The sequence below is a fragment of the Elephas maximus genome, chromosome 16 (genome assembly GCF_024166365.1).
Source record: "Elephas maximus indicus isolate mEleMax1 chromosome 16, mEleMax1 primary haplotype, whole genome shotgun sequence".
NCBI classification, from domain to species: Eukaryota; Metazoa; Chordata; class Mammalia; order Proboscidea; family Elephantidae; genus Elephas; species Elephas maximus.
Window position 1 is genome coordinate 65138616 of NC_064834.1, and position 25215 is coordinate 65163830.

At 39.6% G+C, this 25215-nt stretch overlaps 1 protein-coding gene across 5 annotated transcripts in view; it reads left to right on the forward strand.

The window, feature by feature from the left end:
• TDRD1 (tudor domain containing 1) overlaps positions 1-25215 on the forward strand; it is a 60686-nt gene that overhangs the window by 21819 nt on the left and 13652 nt on the right. For 4 of the 5 annotated variants that reach the window (XM_049855479.1, XM_049855477.1, XM_049855478.1 and 1 more), the window contains exons 7-17: positions 43-147; positions 352-531; positions 1034-1177; positions 1748-1919; positions 3413-3484; positions 18120-18287; positions 18410-18517; positions 19663-19833; positions 21275-21517; positions 22396-22533; positions 24634-24744. In XM_049855479.1, coding sequence (XP_049711436.1) covers positions 43-147; positions 352-531; positions 1034-1177; positions 1748-1919; positions 3413-3484; positions 18120-18287; positions 18410-18517; positions 19663-19833; positions 21275-21517; positions 22396-22533; positions 24634-24744 — 1612 coding nt within the window. The remainder of the gene's footprint in view (positions 1-42; positions 148-351; positions 532-1033; positions 1178-1747; positions 1920-3412; positions 3485-18119; positions 18288-18409; positions 18518-19662; positions 19834-21274; positions 21518-22395; positions 22534-24633; positions 24745-25215) is intronic. The other variant, XM_049855480.1, reaches the window with a different exon arrangement.

Genomic DNA, 25215 nt, shown 5'->3' on the forward strand with positions numbered 1-25215 from the left:
ATGTGCTGATAAGTAATTCGCTTATATATTTTTTCAAACCAGAGTGACTATCCACTTGGAGTTGCTAAAGAAATAGCCCTTTGTGCTGAGAAAATAATGTCTTCTGAGTTGAGAAGTCTACAGCTCAGGAAAACTATGGAAATAAAGGTATTTGTTTAATCTCCACAGAAATCCAAAGAACTATAGATTTTTGTTTTCCTATTTCCCAGTTTTAACATGAGTTTATAAATTAGCTGCCATATATATCCAAGTGTCTGCAACACTTATTGTGTCTTAGTTGTAAAGCTTTAAGAAAAATCACATTTGCTCTATGTTCCCAGTGAATTATTACATCTTTTCTATCTTTGAAAGGGCACAGTTACTGAATTCAAACACCCAAGTGACTTTTATGTGCAGTTATATTCTTCAGAAGTTTTAGAATACATGAACCAACTTTCCACCAGCCTAAAAGAAACATATGCAGATCTGCTTGAAGAAGATTATATTCCTGTTAAGGGGGAAGTTTGTGTCGCCAAGTACACTGTTGATCAGGTAACCCATAATGAAATGAGTTATTTAATAACGTGTTTTAATTTAGTCATGTTAGCTCATCAACACCGGTGCTTTTAATGATGTCTTAGATGGTTTAAAGCCAGACTGGTCACACTCCTGTTTCTAATCCACAATATTCCATGCTCTGTTTGGGTACCTCACCCCTAGCCCTCTGGCCCTCTCCAGCACTGTTTATGGGTTCCTCAATGGCAGGTTGTAAATGATTGCGAGTCTTAGAGTGTGTGTTTGTTGGTGTAGCTGAGGCATTAGTGTGTGATAGAATCTACTGGTGTAGAACAGCTTTGGAGTAGTTATGCAAATTAGACAGCTTGAGGGATTTCTTAGCTAGGTTCTTAGTAAACTGAGTTGGGCTTTTAGTTGAGTGCCTTAGAACAACACAGTAGCCTTTTTGCATGTTCCGTAGGTTGGTTGAGGGTATTTTCTAAACTTAAGGTTGTGAAATGGTGTTGTGAAGCAGAGTACCATTCTGTCTCACCTTTAGACCTGGAACAGAGTAATAGTACAAGATGTTGATGTGCTGCAGAAGAAGGCACACGTCCTATATATCGATTACGGCAATGAAGAAATAATCCCTGTCAACAGAATTCACCAACTAAGCAGAAACATTGACTTGTTTCCTCCTTGTGTGAGTCTCTCTTACTTCTAAATTCCTACAGATGCCACCAGAGGAGCGTTTTTACAATGTTTTTATGGACACAGTATTTGCTTGTTCTGTTTTGCCACGGTTATTATTAAACAGTACCTATTATTGCTGTAGTTTTAGCTTTTACTATATACATGAACACTCAGTGGCCACCTGGGCTCCATTTTCATCTTGCTGTATTCAGTTAAGTGCTGTCTCAGGTGGAAACTGTTAACATTTCTAGGCACCTCTGATCAAACTGCTCTTGAGAAAACCACCATTTCTGCCTTTATTACATTATTCAGAAATGGCCTGAATTTATGCAATATTGAAGGTTAGTTCTTTTCTTTTCATGAATTCCTCAAGTTTCAAGCCCCAAGAGTAAGCGTTGTGAATAGACTGCCAAGAGCGTGCCAATTACGTGAAAAATTGTTTAATAGTTTTAGTACTTGAAGATTTTTCATAGATTTTTAATATGAAATATATTGTCTTTAAAATTCTTGAAATAATTAATTAGAATGAGTCATTTTATAAATAATAATTTTTGTAAGTAACCTGTGCAAAATCTTTCAGGCCATAAAGTGCTTTGTGGCCAATGTGATCCCAGCAGAGGGGAACTGGAGCAACGATTGTATCAAAACTATCAAACCACTGTTGATGGAGCAGTACTGCTCTGTAAAGATTGTCAACATCTTACAAGAGGACGTGCTTACCTTTGCCGTAGACGTTAAGCTGTCAAGTTCAGGTAAGAGCTGATCTGATTCTTTCTTTTTAAATTGAGCATTTAATTTGTTACCTAGTCGCTCTTTACCTGTTCTTCGGAGAAGAAATAGAAACATGAAGTGAGGCCAAGTAAGATCCTCTCTGGAGTCACTCAGAGTGTGGCTGAAGGTGTGGTTCTAGCCCTTCTCTTGAACTTCGCAGTTTTTCAAAGATGTGCCACAGATTCGTAGACCCGAGTGGCTAAAAGACTAGACCTAGACTCGGGATGGGGTTAACTATATCGTCCTTTTAATATAGCTATTATGGGAGTTCCTGGGTGGTGCAAACAGTTAAGCGTTCGATTACTAACTGAAAGGTTGGTAGTTTAAATCCACCCCGAGGTGCCTAGGAAGAAAGGCCTGGTGATCTGCTTCTGAAAGGGTCCCAGGCTTGAAAACCTTATGGAGCGCAGTTCTCCTCTGCCACACGGGGTTGCCAGGAGTTGGAATTGACTTGATGGCAACTAGCTTGTTTGTGGAGTTTTTATTTAAACTGTTTTTGGTGTAGCCATTATAATATCTATTACTGTTTTCTATCCTTTATTGAGAGAAATTCAAGAATTTCTGTATCGATTCCTTTTTTATCATTATCGCTTTGTCTTTGAGCAACCTCACGAAATTGCTTTTGGTTATTAGTATTGATGCTTAAAAACCTGTTGCCATCAAGTCGATTCCAACTCATAGCAACCCTGCGGGACAGAGTGCGGCTGTCGCATAGAATTCCCAAGGAGTGGCTGGTGAATTCGAACTGCCAGCCTTTTGGTTAGCAGCCAGGCTCTTGACCACTACACCACCAGTACATCATATTTAAGTCCTATAAGTTGAAACACTTTGGAATCCCATTCCTTTGTTCTGGCTTCATTCCCATTTGAAAAGTGGCTTCTCAGGGTTTGCTTATAAATACCTCTCCCTTTCCAAGGTGTTATTACCCTTCTGCTTTTAGAGGCCTGGTGTCTGGAGTGACTTGGTGGATAAAGCTGATCCTGTTGTGAATTTAAGTATAAGATCTATTTGCTTTGTTTCTTTACTACGTATGTTTCATGATAGGACTTCAGATTTTGGATATTTTTTCAGAAAACTTGAATTTCCTGTCAGTGCTGGCCCTTGCTTCAGCCATGCTTTTAGGCCTGAGAAAAAGTAGTCTTGTATCTTAATTTTATTACTTCTTGTAAATGGCAGTCATTCCAAGTATGCCTGTGAGGTGGTAACTGAAGCTCTCGTATATTCAGATTTTTGAAGTAAAGTCTTTTCATTAAAATTTCTGTCAAGTGATGATGGAAAACTTGCTTTGTTTTGTAAAACTGGGCATTATTAAACTTATGCATAGAAACTGAACTGGTAAGAAGTATGCCAGTGGTATTAACAGCTGTAATTGCTGGATCATGTAATTATGACTCATTTGTTCTGTTTATGCTTTTCCTGTAATCATTTGTGTATAATATCTCAACAGAGATACATTTTCTTAATCATTTTCTAGGAAAACCTTTAGACCGTGTGCTTGTAGAAATGGGATATGGCTTGGAACCCAAGAAGCAAGGTACAGATCAAAGTGAGTATACAGATTAATATTTAACAGTATAGTGACATTAGTTATTGAAGAATATCCTCCTTACTGACGGAAGAAGAAACAAAAAGAGCAGAACCATCTAACTCTCGGACTTGATGGTAATGATGAGTATTTGGTAAACTTTATATAAGAAAGATGATTTTTTTTTTAGTAATACATTATTTCTAATCTTAACTTTCTCTGGCTCTTTTCCACGTAAACTAATCTTTGGTGTGATAATTATAAGAGATTATGAAGTACTAAGTATCGTGACACTTTAGGTTGAGGGCCTCTCAGCCAACATTTCCTAGGTTTAATTTGTTTTTCTTACTTGGGTAATCCAGAAATAGGAAGCAAAAATAAATAGGGTAATAAAAGTCTGTTGTGGTAAGATAGCGTTTCTTCTTTTTTCTTATTTTAATTGTGTTTGTGGTTTTTCAGTCAGTGTTGATACAAGAGAACCGAGGAGTTCTGATGTCAGCTTTTGATTTTTCTCTTTGCCTAATCTTACGTGCTGTTCTTTGTAGTCTGCTTTCTCCTTTACTTTTTTCCTTTCCCAACTACTTTAAGAGTAGACATAATTCATTATGTGTTGATCATTCACCGTGAGATGATTGCCTGATGAAGAGTGCCATGGTTGGACAATACATCCTGTCACATAAATTACTTCTCCCTCACCTCCCGTCCCTTGCCTGATCTAATTGGTTGCCAAGCCATCATTGATTCTTTTTCTCAATATCCTTTGTATGTCTTTTTTCCTTCTTTTCCTTACTGTCATTTCCTTAGTTCAGGAATCCTCATTATTCATGGGCAGTTGCAATAACCTGATGTTATCTTTTGTCTCTTGTCTGTATCCTATAGCACTGCTTCTGTGATATCTCTGAAACATACATCTTAGTGTGAAACTAGAGGATAAAATTAAACTCTTAATTATCGAATGGCAGTACAGTTAAAACCATAAATGTTGTTGGAGTTTTAGGAAGAATGTGGAATGAGGACAAATAATAAGGAAGATAAATTTGGGGATCACATGGCCACACCCTTCACCCTCATCTTTCATCCCCCAGCTGTACTCACTGAGGCCCACCTGTGTGGTCATAGTTACACACCAGCTCTATAGGTTTCCTTTCTCTTGGACATGGGACAAATTGTAGCTCCTCATTTGAGCGTCTTCTGTTTCCTGCAAGATTTAGAACTGCTAGGAGCAAGGACCATGACGTTTTACTTGCCTTCATCTCCCCATTGCCTAGTGTGGTGTCCAACATACAATAGATGTTCAATACATAATAAAAGACAAGAAGAATTCTTGGGAGGATCTTCTCATGGACTTGTACAGCTGAAAGGGACTGTCAGGATCCGTCCACTCCACTTATTTCACACATGAAACAACAGAAGCTGAGAGGTACAGTGGGGTACCTTAAGACTTAGTGGGGGACTGTCTTAGCCTGGATTCTCTAGATGAGCAAAACCAGTGAACCGTATATATAAACAAACATGCAGACCAAAAAAACCAACCCAGTGCAGAGAGATTTAATTCAAGGAAATGGCTCACACAGTTGCGGAGGCTGGCAAGTCCCAAATCCATGGATCAGGCATGAGGCTGAAGACTTCTCCAGACTCATGTGATTTCAGGGGCTGATGAACCCAAAACCGACAGGTTAGATGGCAGTTTGCTGGCTCACAGGGTTGTGAAAGCTGGTGAATCCCAAATTCTGCAGGTCAGGTGGCAGGCAGCTGGCTCATGTATCAAGAACCAGAGGTCAGATAAGTCTGATGCAGGATCCAGAGTGAGACTGAGCCTTGCTGGAACATCCATTTATATATTGGAGCCAGGCCACACCCCCAAGGAAACTACCCCTACAAACGATTGGCTGTTAATAGGAGATTTCATCGGTGGGGTGATTACATTATACCAGATCTCATGATGGAAGTTGTTACATCATATTACGTTATGGAAGAGCAGTCAGTCCAGTGGTATGCCAAACCACTGAGAATCCTCACCTAGCCAAGTTGAAACACAGAAACCATCACAGCCCAACCCTTGTCAACTTGGCACCTGTACATATCTTAAAATGTACAAAATCTTTAAAGAAAGACAGTTATAAAGTCGTACTACTAACATGGGTATAACCGAAAATGTACTAGCCCCATTTACGTTTTTATGTTTTATAACTGATAGAATAAGGGAGGGAAGAAAGATATCTGTGCCATATATATGTATACATATATTTATACATACGCACACATAGACACATATACACATAATAAAACAGGGAAGAAATACTCATAACAATAAGAGTACTCGTTTTTGTAACTGGTCGTGGTTCTTTACCTGGTGAGGTGACCCAGATCTTTATTCTTGAAGGGTCTGATCCATAAGTAGTCATGTTGAAATTAGGTTGCTGTAGTTTTTCATTTACTTTAATCACAGGGTGTGGTAGTACTAAGATGATCCATAAGTAGTCATGTTGAAATTAGGTTGCTGTAGTTTTTCATTTACTTTAATCACAGGGCATGGTAGTACTAAGATGCCCTGAGGGGTCTCCTGTATTCCAGACATACTCTTCTTTACCTCCATTACCAAAAACAAAAACCCAATCTGTTGCTGTTGAGTCGATTCTGACTCATAGCGACCCTATAGGACAGAGTAGAACTGACCCATAGAGTTTCCAAGGAGGACCTGGTAGATTTGAACTGTCGACCTTTTGGTTAGCCGCTGTAGCTCTTAACCACTATGCTACCAGGGTTTCCTTACCTCCATTATGTAATCAGTTCAGTTTTTCCTTGGTAATCAGGATCAGACAATATAGTAACTCCCTTTATCTGTTGACCCAGAGACTTGACCCCACAGTGGCCGGGTAGCCTTCTTAACTTTCAGTTCAGTGGAATCAGTGTTGTGTCTCCAGGTGGGAGCATTGCTCCCTTTGGAACTAAGACCTTTAGACCCTCAGAGCATAGGATTACAGGGAACGGAAGCAAAAATTTTGTGATTGGGTCACTAAGGGTGATAGTGAGTGGTGCCTCCCATTTCTGCCCCTTGATTCCTGGACCCATGAATTCTGGCTATGGAAGAAACAGCACCATATATTGGACGCTGTTTTATTAGAGCATTTACAGCTTCCTGGAGAGTATTGTCCCAATCCTGCAAAGTATTGCCACCCACCTAGATGGTGTCATAAATGTGTGTTTCGAAGTCCATTCCATTGTTCTGTAAAACCAGCAGCTTCAGGATGATGGGGAACATGGTAAGAACAGTAAATTTCATGAACACGAGCCTATTATAACGCTTCATTTCCTCTGAAATGAGTCCGTTGATAGGAGGCAACGCTGTGTAGGATACCATGATGGGGAATGAGGCTTTCTGTAAGTCCATGGATGGTAGTTTTGGCAGAAGCATTGCATGCAGGGAAGGCAAATCCATATCCAGAGGAAGTGTCTACCCCAGTGAGAACAAAATACTGCCCTTCCCATGATGAAAGTGGTCCGGTGTAATCAACCTGCCATCAGGTTGCTGGCTGATCACCCCAAAAAATGGTGCCATGTCGGGGACTCAGTGTTGGTCTCTGCTGCTGGCAGGTTGGGCACTTAGCAGCGGCTGAAGACAAGTCCACTTTGGTGAGTGGAAATCCATGATGCTGAACTCATGCATAACCTCCATCCTTGCCACCATGGCCACATTGTTCATGAGCCCACGGGACAATTACAGGAGTGGCTGGAGAAAGAGGGTGACTGGCTTCCACAGAACACAGCATACTATCCACTTGATTGTTAAAATTCTGCTCCAATGAGGTCACCTTTTGGTGAGCACTCACATGAGACACAAATATCTTCACTTCTTTGGCACATTCAGAAAGGTCTATCCACATACCTCTTCCCCATACCTGCTTGTCACCACTTTTCCCATCATGTTCCTTCCAAGTCCCTGACTATCTGGCCAAACCATTGGCCACAGCCCATTAATCAGTGTTTAATTGCACATCTGGCCATTTCTTCTACCAAGCGAAGTGAACAGCCAAGTGCAGTGCTCGAAGTTCTGCCCATGGGGAAAATTTCCTTTCACCACTCCCCTTCAGGGAGGTCCCAGAAAGAGGTTGTAGTGCTGCTGCTGTCCACTTCCGAGAGGTGCCTGCATATCACACACAGCCATCTGTAAACCAGGCACGAGTTTTTTTTTCCTCAGTCAACTGATCATAAGGAACGCCCCATGAAGCAATAGAAACAGACTGGGAGAGGGCAGGTAATGCAACAGGAATGGAAGTCACAGGCATTTGGGCAACTTCCTCATGTAACTTACTTGTGCCTTCAAGTCCTGCTTGAGTCCAGTCTCATATGTACCATGTCTATTTAATGATGGAATATTGGTGTGCTTGTCCAATGTTATGACTCCATGGGTCAAATAACACGCAGTTCATAATGGGCAGTTCAGGTTGCATAGTGAATTGGTTGCCCATAGTTAGGCATTCAGTCTCTACCAAGGCCCAGTGATAAGCAAAAGCTGTTACTTGAAAGGAGAATAGTTATCTGAGAGGATGGCAGGGCTTTGCTTCCAAATTCAAAGGGTCTGTGCTGTGGTTCACCGATAGGGGCCTGCCAGAGACTCCCAACAGCATCTCTGTCAGCCACGGACACTTCAGGCACCGTTGGATCAGCTTGATCGTATGGGCCAAGTGGCAGAGTGGCTGGCACAGCAGCCCGAACCTGTTGTAGAGCCTTCTCTTGTTCTGGGCCCCACTCAGACCTAGCAGCGTTTCGAGTCACATGATAAATAGGCTGGAGTAGCACACCCAAGTGAGGGATTTGTTGCCTCCAAAATCCAAAGAGGCCCACTAGGCATCTGCATCCCTTTTAGTTGTGGAAGGGGCTAGATGCAATAACGTACCCATCACTTTAGTGAGACTATCTTGACATGCCCCACACCAGTGGGTCACTTCTACTGAGGTAGAAGGCACCTGAATTTTTATTCTGTTAATTTCTTACCCTCTAGCATGTAAACGTCTTATTGCATGATAAAAGTCTAGAGTCGTCAATACTTCTTACTAGGTCCAGTCAGCATAATGTTCTCAATGTAATAGACCAGTGTGACGTCTTGTGGAAGGGGACGGCAGTGAAGGTCCTTGAGGACTAAATTATTACATAGGGCTGGAGAGTTGATGTAAACCTTGAGGTAGGACAGTGAAGGTATATTGCTGGCTGTGCCAGTTGAAAGCAAACTGCTTCTAGTGGTCCTTTGAAACAGGTACAGAGAAAAAGGCATTAGCCAGATCAATAGGTGCATACCAGGTACCAGGAGATGTAATAATTTTCTCAAGCAATGAAACCACATCTGGAACAGCAGCTGCAATTGGAGTCACTGGCTGGTTAAGTTTTTGATAATCTACTGTCATTCTCCAAGATTCATCAGTTTTTTGCACAGGCCAGATAGGCGAGTTGAATGGGGATATTGTGGAAGTTACCATCTCTGTATCCTTCAAGTCCTTGATGGTAGCAGTGATCCCTGCAATTTCTCCAGGAATATGGTGTTGCTTTTGTTTTACTATTTTCCTAAGTAAGGTAGTTTTAATGGCTTCCACTTGGCTTTCCCTGCCATAATAGCTCTTATTCCTGTTTGTCAGAAATCCAGTGTGGGGGTTCTGCCAGTTCCTGAGCATATCTATTCCAATTATGCATTCTGGAACTGGGGCAATCACTACAGGATGGGCTTGGGGACCCACTGGACCCACTGTGAGACAGACCTGAGCTAAGACCCTGTCTTAGTCATGTAGTGCTGCTATAACAGAAGTGCCACAAGTGGATGGCTTTAACAAAGAGAATTTTATTTTCTCACAGTCTGGCAGGCTAGAAGTTCAAATTCAGGGCATCAGCTCCAGGGGAAGGCTTTCTCTCTGTGTTGACTCTGGAGGAAGGCCCTTGTTATCAGTCTTCCCTTGGTCTAGGAGTATCTCAACACAGGAACCTCAGGTCCAAAAGACACGCTCTGCTCCTGGTGCTGCTTTCTTGGTGGTATGAGGTCCCCAACTCTCTGCTTATTTCCCTTTCCTTTTATCTCTTGGGAGATAAAAGGCGGTGCAGGCCACGTTCCAGGGAACTCCCTTTACATTGGATCAGGGATGTGACCTGGTAAGGGTGTTATAATCCCACCCTAATCCTCTTTAACATAAAATTACAATCACAAAATGGAGGACAACCACAGAATACTGCAAATTATGACCTAATTAAGTTAATACACACATTTTTGGGGGGACATAATTCAGTCCGTAACAGATCACATTAATAACCTGACCTCTTTATGCCACTACTCTGACAGGTGGTCCATAGTGACATCTTGGGTCTCCTGGAATTAGTGTCATTCCAGAGCCAGTGCTCAGTAATCCCCCAAAAGTCTGATTATTTCCTTTTCCCCAATGGACAGTTACCCTCGTAAAGGGTCACAGATCCCTTTGGGGATGGTTGGGAGCAAGAGTCACAGTATACCTTTTTGGCAGTGGAGGCAAGTCCTTCCTCAAGGGAACCCAGCCTGCCCTTCGTTCAGGGGGTTTTGGGTCTATAGACTGGCTCGAGTCTGGGAATTGATTGAGGAGCCATGACTCTCGATTCTGGCAATTTGAGTTAGACTGCTGTTGACCTGACCTAGAATTCACGCATTTGTACAGATCAAGTAAGTACATAGTAGGTTTCCCAATTATTTCACTCCTAGGGACACCACGGCTAAGTGTCCAATGCCATAAGTCCATACGAGTCAGACTATTCTGATTATTGTTTTGGCTCTGCTGTCCATTACAATAACCATGCCCACGTTGTCTTTGTCAATTCCGTGTGGCCACTTGGCCCCTACCACCACAGGGTCCAGCCAGCCACATTGTAGTTAGGTGTCTTAGTTAATTTAGGGCAGATCCCACTGTCAAATATGACTTACATAAGATAGCAATCACAGCAGTCTTCAAGGATTCTGGGCCCCCTTCACAAATTTGATCCTCACAGTTGTAGTAAAAGATGTATCCTCTTGGTACTCCATGTGTGGGTCTGTGAATCCAGCCTAATAAATACAGTCTTTAAAATGCCAATTTCCCTAAGCCTTTGTATACCTTCTTCTATAGTATACCCAGGCTGGCTTGTCATTTCAACATGATTTAGGGTAGGCCACTGGTTAATGCTTCTAGTGAACCAGCCAAATAAACTATTAGATCCTTTTCTAACCTCTAATGCTAAAACATTGGATGAAGAATCTGTGCTTAGTGGGGCCATATCAATAGGCTCAGAGTAATCCAACTTTATGTTCCTTGTGCCATTATCCCACACCTTTAGAGGCATTCCCACACATATTCCCTGTTTGTATTAGAAAAATCAAGCCGTTCTTTCAGAGTGTAGTGTACCTCCTGGATCACAGATTGTACTTCACCTTCTGAGCTCTCTGGTACTTAAGTCTAGTTATAGGTCTAGAAGCAAAAATGGATGATGGGAGGAGGTCCTGGGGACATTCGGTAATGTCTTGTAAGGTCTTGTCCTCAGGCAGTGCACCAGGTGCTGTCGCAGTTGGTATCTCAGAGAAAGACGGTTCAGGCACAATGGGATTAATTTCATCAAATGGGGGTCGAAAGGAATAATGGTTTTGTTGGGGTGGGTAACCTAGCAGACCACGAAGATGGAATAATCTCTTTAGATGGGAGTAAGAGGGCTGGTTCTGTTGGCAGGAATGATTCAATGGAATTTAGGCCCAGATTCCTGATTATCTGCCCATATGTCCCTATCCCAAGTTTCAGGATCCCGTTTCTTCTCAATCAGTGCTCTACCTTTAACTTCAGGCACCATTTGAAGTTGGGAATTCAATGGCATTGTAATTCAGCCGTTCTGATAAGACACTGGGTTTGGTTTTTGGCAGTACCAGCTCTGTTACTACAAGAAATCAGGTTTCAGGCACAAGTGGCAACTTTGAGGTCGCTTATGTGGCGCTTGAGCTGTGACTCTGAAGCCCTGAGCTCATCTCTTTCTTTTACCACTTGGTCTAGTGAAAGTAGGACCAACCGATCAGCTTCCTTACACTTCTTATTCTGACAGAATTGTAGGAAAGTATCGAATATGTAATCATCCTGAGCCTCATCTCTCCCCTTTTAAATGTTTGGCTGCTCATAGCAGATCTCATCAGTGAGGTGATTATATTATATCAGATCTCATTATAGAGTAGCAGTCAGTCCAGTGTCTGCCAAACTGCTGTGAATCATCGCCTAGCCAAGTTGACACATAACATCAACCATCACGAGGACATAAGCCAGCTCACTGTGTTTAGTATTATTTCCACCATAGCATGCATCCTTTACTATGAAATGACAGGGTAATGGTTAATTTTTCTTGATATTGCCGACTTATATTTTGATTTTTCTAAAACACTTTAAAAAACCTCTTACTTTCCCATTTTATACTTGATATAATTGAGCTAACCTTGACTAGTGTTTGGGACTAATTTATCTGTTTCAGTGGGATTTCTAACATAACTTCAGGAATCTCTTCTAATCCACTCTGAGAGGATTAGAAGAGGTTGATCCCAGGTAGCAAATCCCCTGCAGTTTTGTGGTCTAGCAGACTTGCCCTTTGGTTTTCAAAGAATGAGACTATCTGATGAGAATTATTTTCTTTAATAATTCTGTAATATTCTAGATAATCAATTTTCTTTTATGTCTGTGTTAAAACAACGAAGCTGACCTTAATTATATCTGAATAGCATCTTACCCTTAGGTCCTTAAAGTGGTTGTTTTTTTTTTTTTTTTGGTCTTTCTGGAATTGGATAAACTGTTGTCATGGTGTCTTTCTCTAAATCTTAATCCTAAAAACATATTTCTTGAGAACTTTAGAATTTTATAGACTATGTATTTTTTTTATTTCTGAGAGTTTATGTTCTGACTTTTTCTGTGTGTTAGAAGTGCCTTTCTGCAGACTCTTCTGTTAGCCATAAATTTTTTCTTTTGACTTATTACCTGTCTTTTTTTGAACTGCTTAATGCACTTTAAAAAAATTGATTTCTAGTTTAACTTACTCTTTAATCGTAATTATTTTATTCTTTGTTACTTTTAGCAATAAATTGCTTCTTACTGAATTTATCAATTCACTGTAGAATTAAATTCTAATCTGATGTGTTTATACTTCAGTATCTTCAGAGGATATCCATTCCAACTTATATTTTCTTGAATTTTTTTAGAGGCTCTTAATGATTCTATTAAGTCTTTGTTGTAAGTGCTGTGAAGTCAGTTCTGACTCAGTGACCCTATGTACAATGAAAAGAAACACTGTCCCTGCTGCGCCATCCTCACAGTTGTTATGTTTGAGCCCATTGTTGCAGCCACTGTGCCAGTCCATCTTACTGAGGGTCTCCCTCTTTTTCACACAGTCATTGCTGTGTTTCAGCCCATTGTTGGAGCCACTGTGTCAGTCCATCTCATTGAGAGTCTTCCTCTTTTTCACTGATTTCTACTTTACCAAGCGTGATGACCACCTCCAGGGACTGGTCCTTCCTGATAACATGTCCGAAATACGTGAGTCCAAGCCTCGCATCCAAAAAGCACTGACTGTGCTCCTTCTGAGACACACTTGTTCATTCTTCTGCAGTCCATGGTATATTCAGTATGCTTCAAAACTGTAATTCAGATATATCAATTCTTCGTTCTTCCTTATTCATTGTCCAGCTTTCCTATGCATATGAGGCGATTGAAAATAGCATGGCCTGGATCAGGTACTCAACATGATGTCTTTGCTTTTTAACACTTGAAAGAGGTCCTTTGCAGCAGATTTGCCCAATGCAATACGTCATTTGATTTCTTGACTGCCGCTTCCGTGGGTGTTGATTGTGGATCCAAGTAAAATGAAGTCCTTGACAACTTCAGTCTTTTCTCTTTATCATGATGTTGCTTATTGGTCCAGTTGTGAGGATTTTTGTTTTCTTTATGTTGAGGTGTAATCCATACTGAAGGCTGTGGTCTTTGATAACCATCGGTAAGTGCTTCAAGTCCTCTTCACTTTCAGCAAGCAAGGGTGTGTCATCTGCATAACAAAGTCTGTTAATGAGTCTGACATCAGCAGTGATACCCCTTGTTTCACGTCCTCTTCTGAATCAGCTTGAATTTCAGGCAGTTCCCTGTCAGTGTACTACTGCCACCATTTTTGAATTACCTTTCTCAAAATTGAGTAGGAATTCAGGTAGCTAACAGAAACATAAGGAACTGCTCACGATCATTAGCTATTAGAAAAATGAACATCAAAACTACAATGAGATTCCGTCTCACCCCAACAAGGCTGGCATTAACCCAAAAAACACAAAATAATGAATGTTGGAGAGTTTGTGGAGAGACTAGAACGTTTATACACTGCTGGTGGGAATGTAATATGGTACAACCACTTTGGAAATCGATTTGGTGCTTCCTTAAAAAGCTAGAAATAGAACTCCCATACGATTTAGCAATCCCACTCCTTGGAATATATCCTACAGAAATAAGAGCCTTTACACGAACAGATATATGCACACCCATGTTCATTGCAGCACTGTTTACAATAACAAAAAGATGGAAGCAACCAACGTGCCCATCAGTGGATGAATGGATAAATAAATTATGGTATAGTCACACAACGGAATACTACACATCAATAGAGAACGATGATGAAACAGTGAATCATTTCATAATGTGGAGGAATCTGGAAGGCATTATGCTGAGTGAAATTAATCAGTTGCCAAAGGACAAATATTGTATAAGACCACTGTTATAAGAACTCGAGAAATAGTTTAAACAGAGAAAAAGATATTCTTTGATGGTTACGAGAAGGGGGAGGGAGGGAGAGGGTTTTTCACTAATTAGGTAGTAGATAAGAACTATTTTAGGTGAAGGGAAAAACAACATACAATACAGAAGAGGTCAGCACAACTGGGCTAAACAAAAAGCAAAAGAGGTTTACTGAATGCCTCGAAGGCCAGCGTAGCAGGGATGGAGGTTTGGGGACCATGGTTTCAGGGGACATCTAAGTCAATTGGCATAATAAATTCTATTATGAAATAAGTCTGCATCCCACTTTGGAGAGTGGCATCTGGGGTCTTAAATGCTAGCAGGTGGCCATGTAAGATGCATCAATTGGTCTCAACGCACCTGGATCAAAGGAGAATGAAGAACACCAAAGACACAAGGCAATTATGAGCCCAAGAGACAGAAAGGGCCATATAAACCAGAGACTACATCAGCCTGAGACCAGAAGAACTAGATGGTGCCTGGCTACGACCAATGACTGCCCTGACAGGGAACACAACAGAGAACCCCTGAGGGAGCAGGAGATCAGTGGGATGCAGACCCCAAATTCTTGTAAAAAGGCAAGACTTAATGGTCTGACTGAGACTAGAAGGACCCCAGAGGTCATGGTCCCCAGACCTTCTGTTAGCCCAAGACAGGAACCATTCCCAAAGCCAACTCTTCAGACCGGGATTGGACTGGACTATGGGATACAAAATGATACTGTGAACAGTGAGCTCCTCAGATCAAGTAGACACATGAGACTGTGTGGGCAGCTCCTGTCTGGAGATGAAATGAGAGGGCAGAGGGGGTCAGAAGCTGGCAGAATGGACACGAAAATAGAGTGGAGGGAAGGAGTGTGCTGTCTCATTAGAGGGAGAGCAACTAGGAGTATATAGCAAGGTGTATGTAAGTTTTTGTATGAGACTGACTTGGTTTGTAAATTTTTACTTAAAGCACAATAAAAATTAAAAATTGAGTTGGAATCGACTCAATGGCAATGGGTTTGGTATTTTTTATGATACTAATGATATTGTTCAGTAATTTCCAAATTGTTTGGGATCAACTTTCTTTGGAATGGGCATGTTATGGATTAAATTGTGTCCCCCCAAAATGTGTGTCAATATGGCTAGTCTGTGGTTCCCCATGTTTTGTGGTTGTCCAACATTTTGTGATCTGAGATGATTTTTCTGTGTGTTGTAAATCCTACTTCCATCATGTTAATGAGGCACAGGATTAGAGGCAGTTACGTTAATGTAGCAGGATTCAGTCTAAAGGGTTAGGTTGTATCTTTTGAAGTATAAATGAATTGAGCAGAGAAGAGAAGGATCGCCTACCACCAAGAAAGCAGAGCCAGGAGCAGAGTGCGTCCTGTGGACCCAGAGTCCCTGGACTGAGAAGCTCCTAGACCAAGGAAAGATTGATGACAGGGACCTTCCTATAGACCTAACAGAGAGCTGGTGCCCATAATTTGGACTTCTAGCCTTCTAGACTGTGAGAGAGTAAATTTCTGTTTGTTAAAGCCATCCACTTGTGGTATTTCTGTTACAGTAAAACTAGATGACTAAGACAGGGCACAGATATGAATCTCTTCCAGTCAGTTGCCCGAGTAGCTGTCTTCCAAGTTTGTTGGCATAGATGAGTGAGGTCTTCTAGTGTTGCATTTGTTTGTTGAAACATCTCAATTGGTGTTCTGTCATTTCCTGGAGCCTTGTTTTTTGCAATGCCTTCAGTGCAATTTGGACTCCTTCCTTCATTACTTTTGGTTCTTGATCATATTCTGTCTCCTGAAATAGTTGAACGTCAACCAGTTCTTTTTGGTACAGTGAGTCAGTATATTCCTTCCATCTTATTTTGATGCTTCCTGTGTCACTCGCTATTTTGCCCATAGAATTCCTTCAAAATTTGCAACTCAAGGCTTGAAATTTTTTTTTAGTTCTTTAGCTGAAAGAGCTTGAGAAATGCTGAGCGTGTTCTTCCCTTTTGTTTTTCTAACTCCAGATCTTTGCACATTTCATTGTAATACTTTGCCTTTTTAAGCCACCCTTTGAAATCTTCTGTTCAGTTCTTTTCATCATTTCTTCCATTCGCTTTAGCTACTTTACATTCAAGAGCAAGTTTCAGGATCTCTTCTGATATCCATTTTAGTCTTTTCTTTCTTTTCCTCTCTTTTCTATGACCTTTGGTTTTCTTTATGTATGATATCCTTGATGTTACGCCGCAACTCCTCTGGTTTTCAGTCATTAGCATTGAATGTGTCAAATCTATTCTTGAGATGGTCTCCAAATTCAGATGGTATACATATACTCAAGCTCATGTTTTGGTTCTTGTGGACTTGTTTTCGGAGCCCTGTTGACACAGCGATTAAGTGGTACGGCTGCTAACCAAAAGGTCAGCGGTTCAAATCCACCAGCTGCTCCTTGGAAACCCTATGGAGCAGTTCTGCTCTGTCCCATAAGGTCGCTGTGGGTCGAAATCTACTTGATGGCAACAGGTATGGGCTTGTGTTAATTTTCTTCAGTTTCAGCTTAAACTTGCATATGAGCAATTGATGATCTGTTCTGCAGTTGGCCCCTGGCATTGTTCTGACTGAGGATACTGAGCTTCTCCATTGTCTCTTTTCACAGATGTAGTAGATTTGATTTCTGTGTATTCCATCCGGTGAGGTCCATGTGTATAGTCGCCATTTATGTTGTTGAAAAAATGTATTTGCAGTGAATAAGTTGCAGAGTCCAACCATATGATCTCTGCTGTGGTTTCTGTCACCAAGGCCATATTTTCAAACTACCCATCCATTTTCTTTGTTTCCAACTTTCGCATTCCAATCATCAGTAATTATCAGTGTATTTTGATTGCATGTTTGATAAATTTCAGACTGCAGAAGCTGGTAAAAATCTCCAATTTCCTCTTTTGGCATTAGTGGTTGGTGTGTAAATTTGAATAATAGTCATATTAACTGCTTTTCCTTGTAGGAGTATGGATACTGTCCTATCACTGACAGAGTTGTACTTCGGGATAGATCTTGAAGTGTTCTTTTTGACGGTGAATGCAATGCTCTTCTTCTTTAATTTGTCCCTCCTGGCATGGTAGAACATGTGATTCTCTGGTTACAAATGCCCAATACCAGTCCATTTGATCTCACTAACACCTGAATATCAGTCTCTATACGTTCCATTTCATTGTTGACCACTTCCAATTTTCCTAGATTTATACTTCGTGCATTCTATGTTCTGATTAGTAATGGATGTTTGCAGCTGTTTCTTCTCATTTAGAGTCATGCACCATCAGCAAATGAAGGTTCCAAAAGCTTGACTCCATCCACGTCATTAAGGTCAACTTTGAGGAGGCAGCTCTTCCTCAGTTGTATTTTGAGCACTTTCCAATCTGAGAGACTCATCTTCCAGCACTATATTAGACAATGTTCTGCAGCTATTCATAAGGTTTTCACTGGCCAGTGTTTTCAGAAGTAGACTGCCAGGTCCTTCTTCCTAGTCTGTCTTAGTCCGGAAGCTCCGCTGAAACCTGGCCAGCGAAGGTAACCCTGCTGGTATTTGAAATACTGATGGCATAGCTTCCAACATCACAGCAACACGTAAGCCACCACAGTACAACAGACAGATGGGTGGTGAACTTTTTAATTAGATCTGAATTTATTGTTTATGTCATTGGTTTTGTTTCTTGGGACTAGCCTAGCTTTTGGTGATAAAGAAGTCTGCGTTTATTATAGACATTTATTATTTGTGGGAGGAAACACCATAGACTCTATTCCGGGAATCTTGCCTGGTCATGTTCTTTTTTTCAAAATGATTGATGTATGCATGATTTACTTATTTATTTTTACTTCCGTGAAATGATGACTTATTTTTCTGTTTTCTGAGAAGATGATTCTGAAGATACTGGAAAAATAATAGCCAAAGACAAAATTGTTGTAGACAGAAGTGACTTAATCCCAAAAGTGTTAACTTTGAATGCAGGGGATGAGTTTTGTGGTGTGGTTGCCCACATTCAAACTCCAGAAGACTTCTTTTGTCAACAACTACAAAGTGGCCGTAAGTAAATTTTCTTGATTTATTCTATCAAGACAACATAATTCCAGAGAGTCAACATGCAAAAATAAAGATGATATATCAATACGTATTTATTCTGATTAAGATGTGATCTATATCTACAGATAAGCTTGCTGAACTTCAGACATTGCTTAGTGAATACTGTGGTCGATTGTCTCCGCGCTCTGATTTTTTTCCAACCATTGGCGATATCTGTTGTGCTCAGTTCTCAGGTAAGGAAAGAGCACATTATTGGGTCACTTATTCATTACCCAGCTGAAAATTAGATATATAGGAATCTCTGCATTTATCATTTGTTATTCTTGTGTTTAATTTATTACTTAGAATTTAGTAAAAATAAATAGAACCTCAGTTTACATCAAATGGCTACATTTGAAGCTTAAATATTAAAGTGCAGCAATTATGTTTTGAAATATGCCCAGCTAAACTGGATCAAAGGAGTAATGTGATGTGTGTAAGGCCAGAGGGCTGTGAGTGTCAAGAGGGATACTCAAGGAATTTTTTAAATTTTATAAATCCTTTAGTTTTCGGGGAGACCTGATGGTGCAGTGGTTAAGAGCTTGGCTGCTAACCAAAAAGTCTATAGTTCAAATCCACCCACCACTCCTTGGAAGCCCTATGGGACGGTTCTAGTCTGTCCCATAGGATCACCATGAGTTGAAATCAACTCAATAGCAGTGGGTTTGGTTTTTTTTGGGGGGGGTTTAGTTGTGGGGGATTGACACAGATAATCCTGTGTGCGTAATTATGTGGATGTGGAACCTCCTAGGCTCGTGTCTTCAGCTCTTTTCTTTGGAACAAGAGAGTCTGGATGCACAGAGCTGTCACGGCCTCTATATTTGATCAGGTCTTGCCTTGTGAGAACTGGATTCTGTTAGTCTTTGCTGAAGGAGGTCCAGTGCCCTCTCAGAAGGGGAGATAACAAGTTGCAAGTAAGCCTTCAGTAAATTGATTGCTTGGTTGGTGGAGTCTGATTGATTCATCTGCCAGGTATTCTACATTAGCCCTGCTTGATGCTTTAGCGAATGGTTCATTTATTGATCAAGACCTTGGGGATTCACAAGATCATAACATGGTCTCTATCCTAATGAGCTAACTGTCTAAGAGGGAGCCAAGACCTGTAGATAAATAATGACAGCATGTGATACAAGTAGTATAATAGTAAGTATGCATAAAGGTTACATTTTGGGAGTTGAAAGCTTCTGGTGAACAAAAACAGCAGTGTCGAGTAAGCATGTGTTATTCAGTAAAGTTTGCTATTAAAATCTACAAATGAGCATCCCTGATTTAGGGAGGAAGAGTTTTTGTTTATATTTACATTGGAAAAGCATTTGAGATTGAGTCTTCCTTTCTCCAGAGGATGATCAGTGGTACCGTGCCTCTGTTTTGGGTTATGCTTCTGAAGACTCTGTATTGGTTGGATATGTAGATTATGGAAACTTCGAAATTCTCAGTTTGACAAGACTTTGTCCCATAATTCCAAAGTTGTTGGAACTACCAATGCAAGCTATCAAGTGTGTGCTGGCAGGTATGAAATTTTTATGGTCCCCTTATTCTTAAAATATTTACTCAGAAGGTAGAGAGATGTATCTAGACATAATTTATCTCACTGCAGAAATACTCCTTAATAAAACATTTAGGAAATGCAGAATGCTAATTTTCTATCTGTAGTAAAATAAAATTTAGTGTGTCTGTAGTTAAAAAACTGAGTGTTCTTTATAGAGACTGCGTTAGCTGTATCATAGAAGCCTACTAACTGACATGAAAGGATACATGAAGGAGGGGAAACCCTGCTTATAAAAACAATTATAAAATACAATTGGATCATATGCTTAGAAATTATTGTATATGTACCTTGCCCCACTAACATCAGGGGCTCCTTTCCATGTCAATCAATTGACTTCTCCAGCCTTCATTCAGAGGTACTATAATTTAACTACTGTCTAATATCTGAAGGGTATTTCCAAGTTTTTTCCATTGTCAAAGATTTTGCAGTACACCAAAAATCATTTCCAAAAAGATGTTGCAGGATGTAGTTATATTGCAGAATACTCCATAGAATACATTTTCACAGGTGGAATGGTGGTACCAGTGGTATGCCCTTTTGATGTTTGTAATATATATTGTGAATGTCCAGCCGAGGGGGTTGTACTAGTTTACATACCCACCAGAAATGTGTGAGAGAGTCGATTCCTTCACACATGGATTCATTGAATAAATATTATTTATTTCTGTATTATTTCACCTTGGCCAGTTTTGATAAGCTAAGCACTAAATCACTTCAGTGAGCTTTATTACCAGTGAGGCTGAACATTTTTTCATAAATTACTTGGCTCTTATATTTTATGAATCAACTAAGCAAACCCTTTGCCCATTTTTTAGTTGTTGATTTGTGAGTGCCCTTTCAGCATTGGTTTGTGTTACAAATGATTCATATGTTAATATCAGGGACTAATATATCTTCCTGAATTGTTTTATACTGTTGTTTTTGATTTTTAAAGAACTTCGTCGAAGTATAGTTGATCTACCATAGATTCACTGTTTTTAAATTGAGTAGTTTTTAGTAAATGATTTTTAGCAAGGTGTGCAGCCATCACCGTAATCCAGTTTTAGAATATTTCTATCACTCTAGTGAGATCCCTTGAGCCTGTTTACAGTCTATCTTCACTCCCCAGGCAACCACTAATCTACTTTCAGTCTATAGATTTGCCTTTTCCAAATATTTCATGTCAGTGGAATTAGGATGCCTTTTTACATACAGATATATAAGCTTTTTACAGTTGGGGTTTTTTTTTTTTTTTTTTGTAATTTTGTAACCATTTTCATGTGTTGAAACTACTCTTCAGGTGCGGTATTTTGATTCTAATGTTTGTTATAGAGTACTTTAACTTTGTGGAAATTAGGACCTAAATTTCTAAGTGTTTACGTGTAAGACAGACTTTACCATTCTTTAAAAAACTCTTTGTTAGGAGTAAAGCCATCATTAGGAATTTGGACTCCAGAAGCCATTTGTCTGATGAGAAAAATTGTACAGAACAAAATGATCACAGTGAAAGTGGTGGACAAGTTGGAAAATAGTTCTCTGGTGGAGCTTATGGATAAGTCTGTGAAGCCTAACGTCAGTGTTTCTAAAGTTCTAATAGAGGCAGGCTTTGCCATGGGAGAAAACGAAAGAGTGACAAATAAAGCCAGCGACATGAAAGAAGCCAGTGGTAAGTAAGATGTATACCAGCTAATGCCTATACTGGAATTTAGATGGCCCTGTAAATGTGTCGGTTCGCATACCTTTGAGAAGAATTGATGTTGAGTGCCTTCTTTTTAAATCAAGCATTGTTCCAAATAAACTTAAGAGTCGTTAGAGAACTGGAAATTTTTTGAAAGTTTTCTGGGTCACTGGCATCTGAAGAATCATCAGAAATGGGAATTTGAAATTCAGTGAGGTAATAACCGTTCATTTTTTTTTATAATTGATTTTTTTAATAATAATTTTTATTGAGCTTTAAGTGAACGTTTACAAATCAAGTCAGACTGTCACATATAAGCTTATATACACCTTACTCCATACTCCCACTTACTCTCCGCCTAATGAATCAGCCCGCTCCCTCCTTCCAGTCTCTCCTTTCGTGACCATTTTGCCAGTTTCTAACTCTACCCTCCCATCTCCCCTCCAGACAGGAGATGCCAACACAGTCTCAAGTGTCCACCTGATACAAGTAGCTCACTCTTCATCATCATCTCTCTCCTACCCATTGTCCAGTCCCTTTCATGTCTGATGAGTTGTCTTCGGGAATGGTTCCTGTCCTGGGCCAACAGAAGGTTTGGGGACCATGACTGCCGGGATTCCTCTAGTCTCAGTCAGACCATTAAGTATGGTCTTTTTATGAGAATTTGGGGTCTGCATCCCACTGATCTCCTGCTCCCTCAGGGGTTCAATAACTGTTAATTTTAAGACTGGTTAATTTTCTGTTAAAGCTACTCAGAAAGTCAATGGAAATTCAGTTCTTCAAAAGCAGATTCTTCAGTGCCCGCCTCCCACCTCCCACTGCCACTCTGGGCATTTGTTTTGCAAAGTGTCCGTTTATTTTCACAGTTTCTTTGGGTGTGGAAACAAAAACAAATCCGTCGGAGTGGACATGGGTTGAACTTGCTGTTGACCAAACAGTAGATGTTGTTGTCTGTATGGTATATAGCCCTGGAGAGTTTTATTGCCACGCACTCAAAGAGGATGGTAAGTTGACCCTTTGCCTTTATTTCTTTTTATAAATGCATTGGTGTAAATAATAACTTGATTTAGATGAGTTTATTACTGACTGATAAAAGCTCTCTCTTCAAGAAGACCTAAACGGATATAGAAGATTTTATTCTGTTTCAAGTCATTATTTCTGCTTTCGTCAATCTCACAAAATGTCTCCTAAATTTGTTTTTTAAAATTATTAATTTGATTGAAGTATAACACACATAGAGGTATGTATGCAAGTAAGAGTGCAGCATGAGGAATTGTCACAGCGTCAGCACACAGGTATAACCAGCATCTAGGTCAGGAAATAAAGAACTAGCAGTATCCAGGAAGTTTACTCATGTCTCATCTGATCTCTACCCCTTCTTTCTTTCAAAAATATAAACACTGTCTTTTTTTTTTTTGCGATCCTGCCTTCTAATCGAACAAATTAATTTTTACTGTTTTTGAACTTTATGTGAGTAGGGCCATATAATACTTCTGTGCCTTGCTGTTTTTTAATTAACTTAGTTGTGGATGAATAAGAGGTTTCCAAACATTTGTTATTAAAATAGTCCTTGTAAACCAAGAATATCCCCTGAAGTCTTCTTAAAACCAAACAGTTGTTTGGCTTAACTAATAAAGAATGTCTTCTTTGAGCATTGTGCTCTTTTAAGATTAAGGGTAGTGTTGACAAAAGCAACTCAGAAGATTAGATAGACATTCAGGGAGCAGTGAGTTTATGTTATTGGGGAAGGAACAACTTGGGAAGGGAGGGTGAGAATGATTGCATAACTTGAATGTAATCAATCGGTGACATCACTAGGTAGGTGCTGGGATGCGGACCACATTAGGTGGCACTGTCAGAGAGGGTGATACAGAAATGACTGTCTATAAAATTTTTGTGTGCTGTTTCAACAGAAATTTATTATTTTCTATAAAAATATTCCTGTATTTAGTTATAGCAACAGAAACACTTTTTGTAAGCCCAGCTTACACATATCAGTATACCTATAAGACTAAAATTCGATGCTAATTTACCTTTTGAACCTTCTAGTGCACTCCGGTCAGAGCTGTCATTATTACCTAATTACAATGAAGCTCTGCATCACGCAGTTTTGTCTGCACGTGCTACAAGCACACACTGTTGTTTTCGTTGCTGCCAATGTTTTTATAGTTGGCTGATTTTGTCAAATTTTCTCGCGTTTTAGCGACAATATTGTGGTAATTGGTATTCGTAAACCTGTATCAATAACTTTTTTGAAAATGAAGTAGTAATTAAACGAGAAGAAGGAGTGATATACAGGAATTACAATTTATGAGTAACATTAGTACAAAAAATATTACTAAGGATTCTGTTTGGTCTGGTATGGGAGGAGATCCGTGGGGTAGGTGACAGCAACCCTAGGGACACCACTGAAGTCCGTGTCATTGAATTGTACATGTAGAAATTGTCCTTAAACTTTTTATTTTGGCAGATTTGAAAGGTGAAAATACTTCCCTTATAGTTTAATTTTCATTTCTGCGAATGGGCCCTTGTCACATGTTTAAAAGGATTTATCTTTCTTCTTGTGTAGTGGTTCAAATTTCTTTACCGGTAGTCCCCATCTTACGATGGGGTTCCGTTCTGACAACCCTGTTGTGAGTTGGTTCTGACATAAGTCAAATGCTTTTTTTTTTTTTTTTGCCTCTGACAACTCTGTTGTAATTCAATTTTGATGTAAATACCTTTTTTAAAAAATTTTCATTATCATTGCCTTTTATTATCTGTATCTTTGTAAATCTAATCTTTGTCTTTGAACATCTATGTGCAAACATCTGAGAATAACATCAGCAAATGACGCACTGCAACATTGTATGTAGTACATATTACTAATGATAAAAAAAATGATAGGATATGCCAAAAAAAAAGTCGTAGGAGCAGTTTATGGTAACTCAAATACATTGTAAGTTGGGAACTACCTGTATTTGGCATTTTAAATTTTTTAATAAGGAAAAGGGAAAAGCACTTTTAGATTTTTATGATTAAAACATTTTCTTACTTTAAAGGAAATTCTGTGTTCCACATGTTTGTTTTTTAACATTAAATGCAGTTTGTATATTGTGTTTCAGCTTTAAATAAACTCAATGATTTGAACAAATCACTAGCAGAGTATTGCCAGCAGAAGTTGCCTGATGGTTTTAAGGCAGAAATAGGGCAGCCTTGTTGTGCTTTTTTTGCAGGTAAGTTTCAGTTGGTGTAATCTTGACTTTATTAGAACCTTATTTTTAGTGTATACTGTCTTCCTGAAGTTCAAACAATTATTTTTCACAACTAAGATTAAATGAATGCTTAAGATGTCATGTGTTGTATTTTCCTCTCGTTGTAACAAGGAACCCATAAATGATACTTTCTCACCTAAACTGTGTTAAACATTATTTTAATGCTTTTCTTTCCAGAATTTCTGGTAATAAAATAAGATAAATAATGGAAGGGCTGTTCTCTGCAGGTTCAATGTTTCTTTTGGTCACTTCTGCACGTTGTCTTGAAAATATATTTGATGAAATACCTTCATTTCATTGCAAAAATTTCTATTTATATTATTTTACCAAATAACAAGTAAAACAAGCTAAGCCATTAGTGATACCAAAAACCAAAAAACCGGTTGCCGTCGAGTCGATTCCGACTCATAGCGATCCTTTAGGACAGAGTAG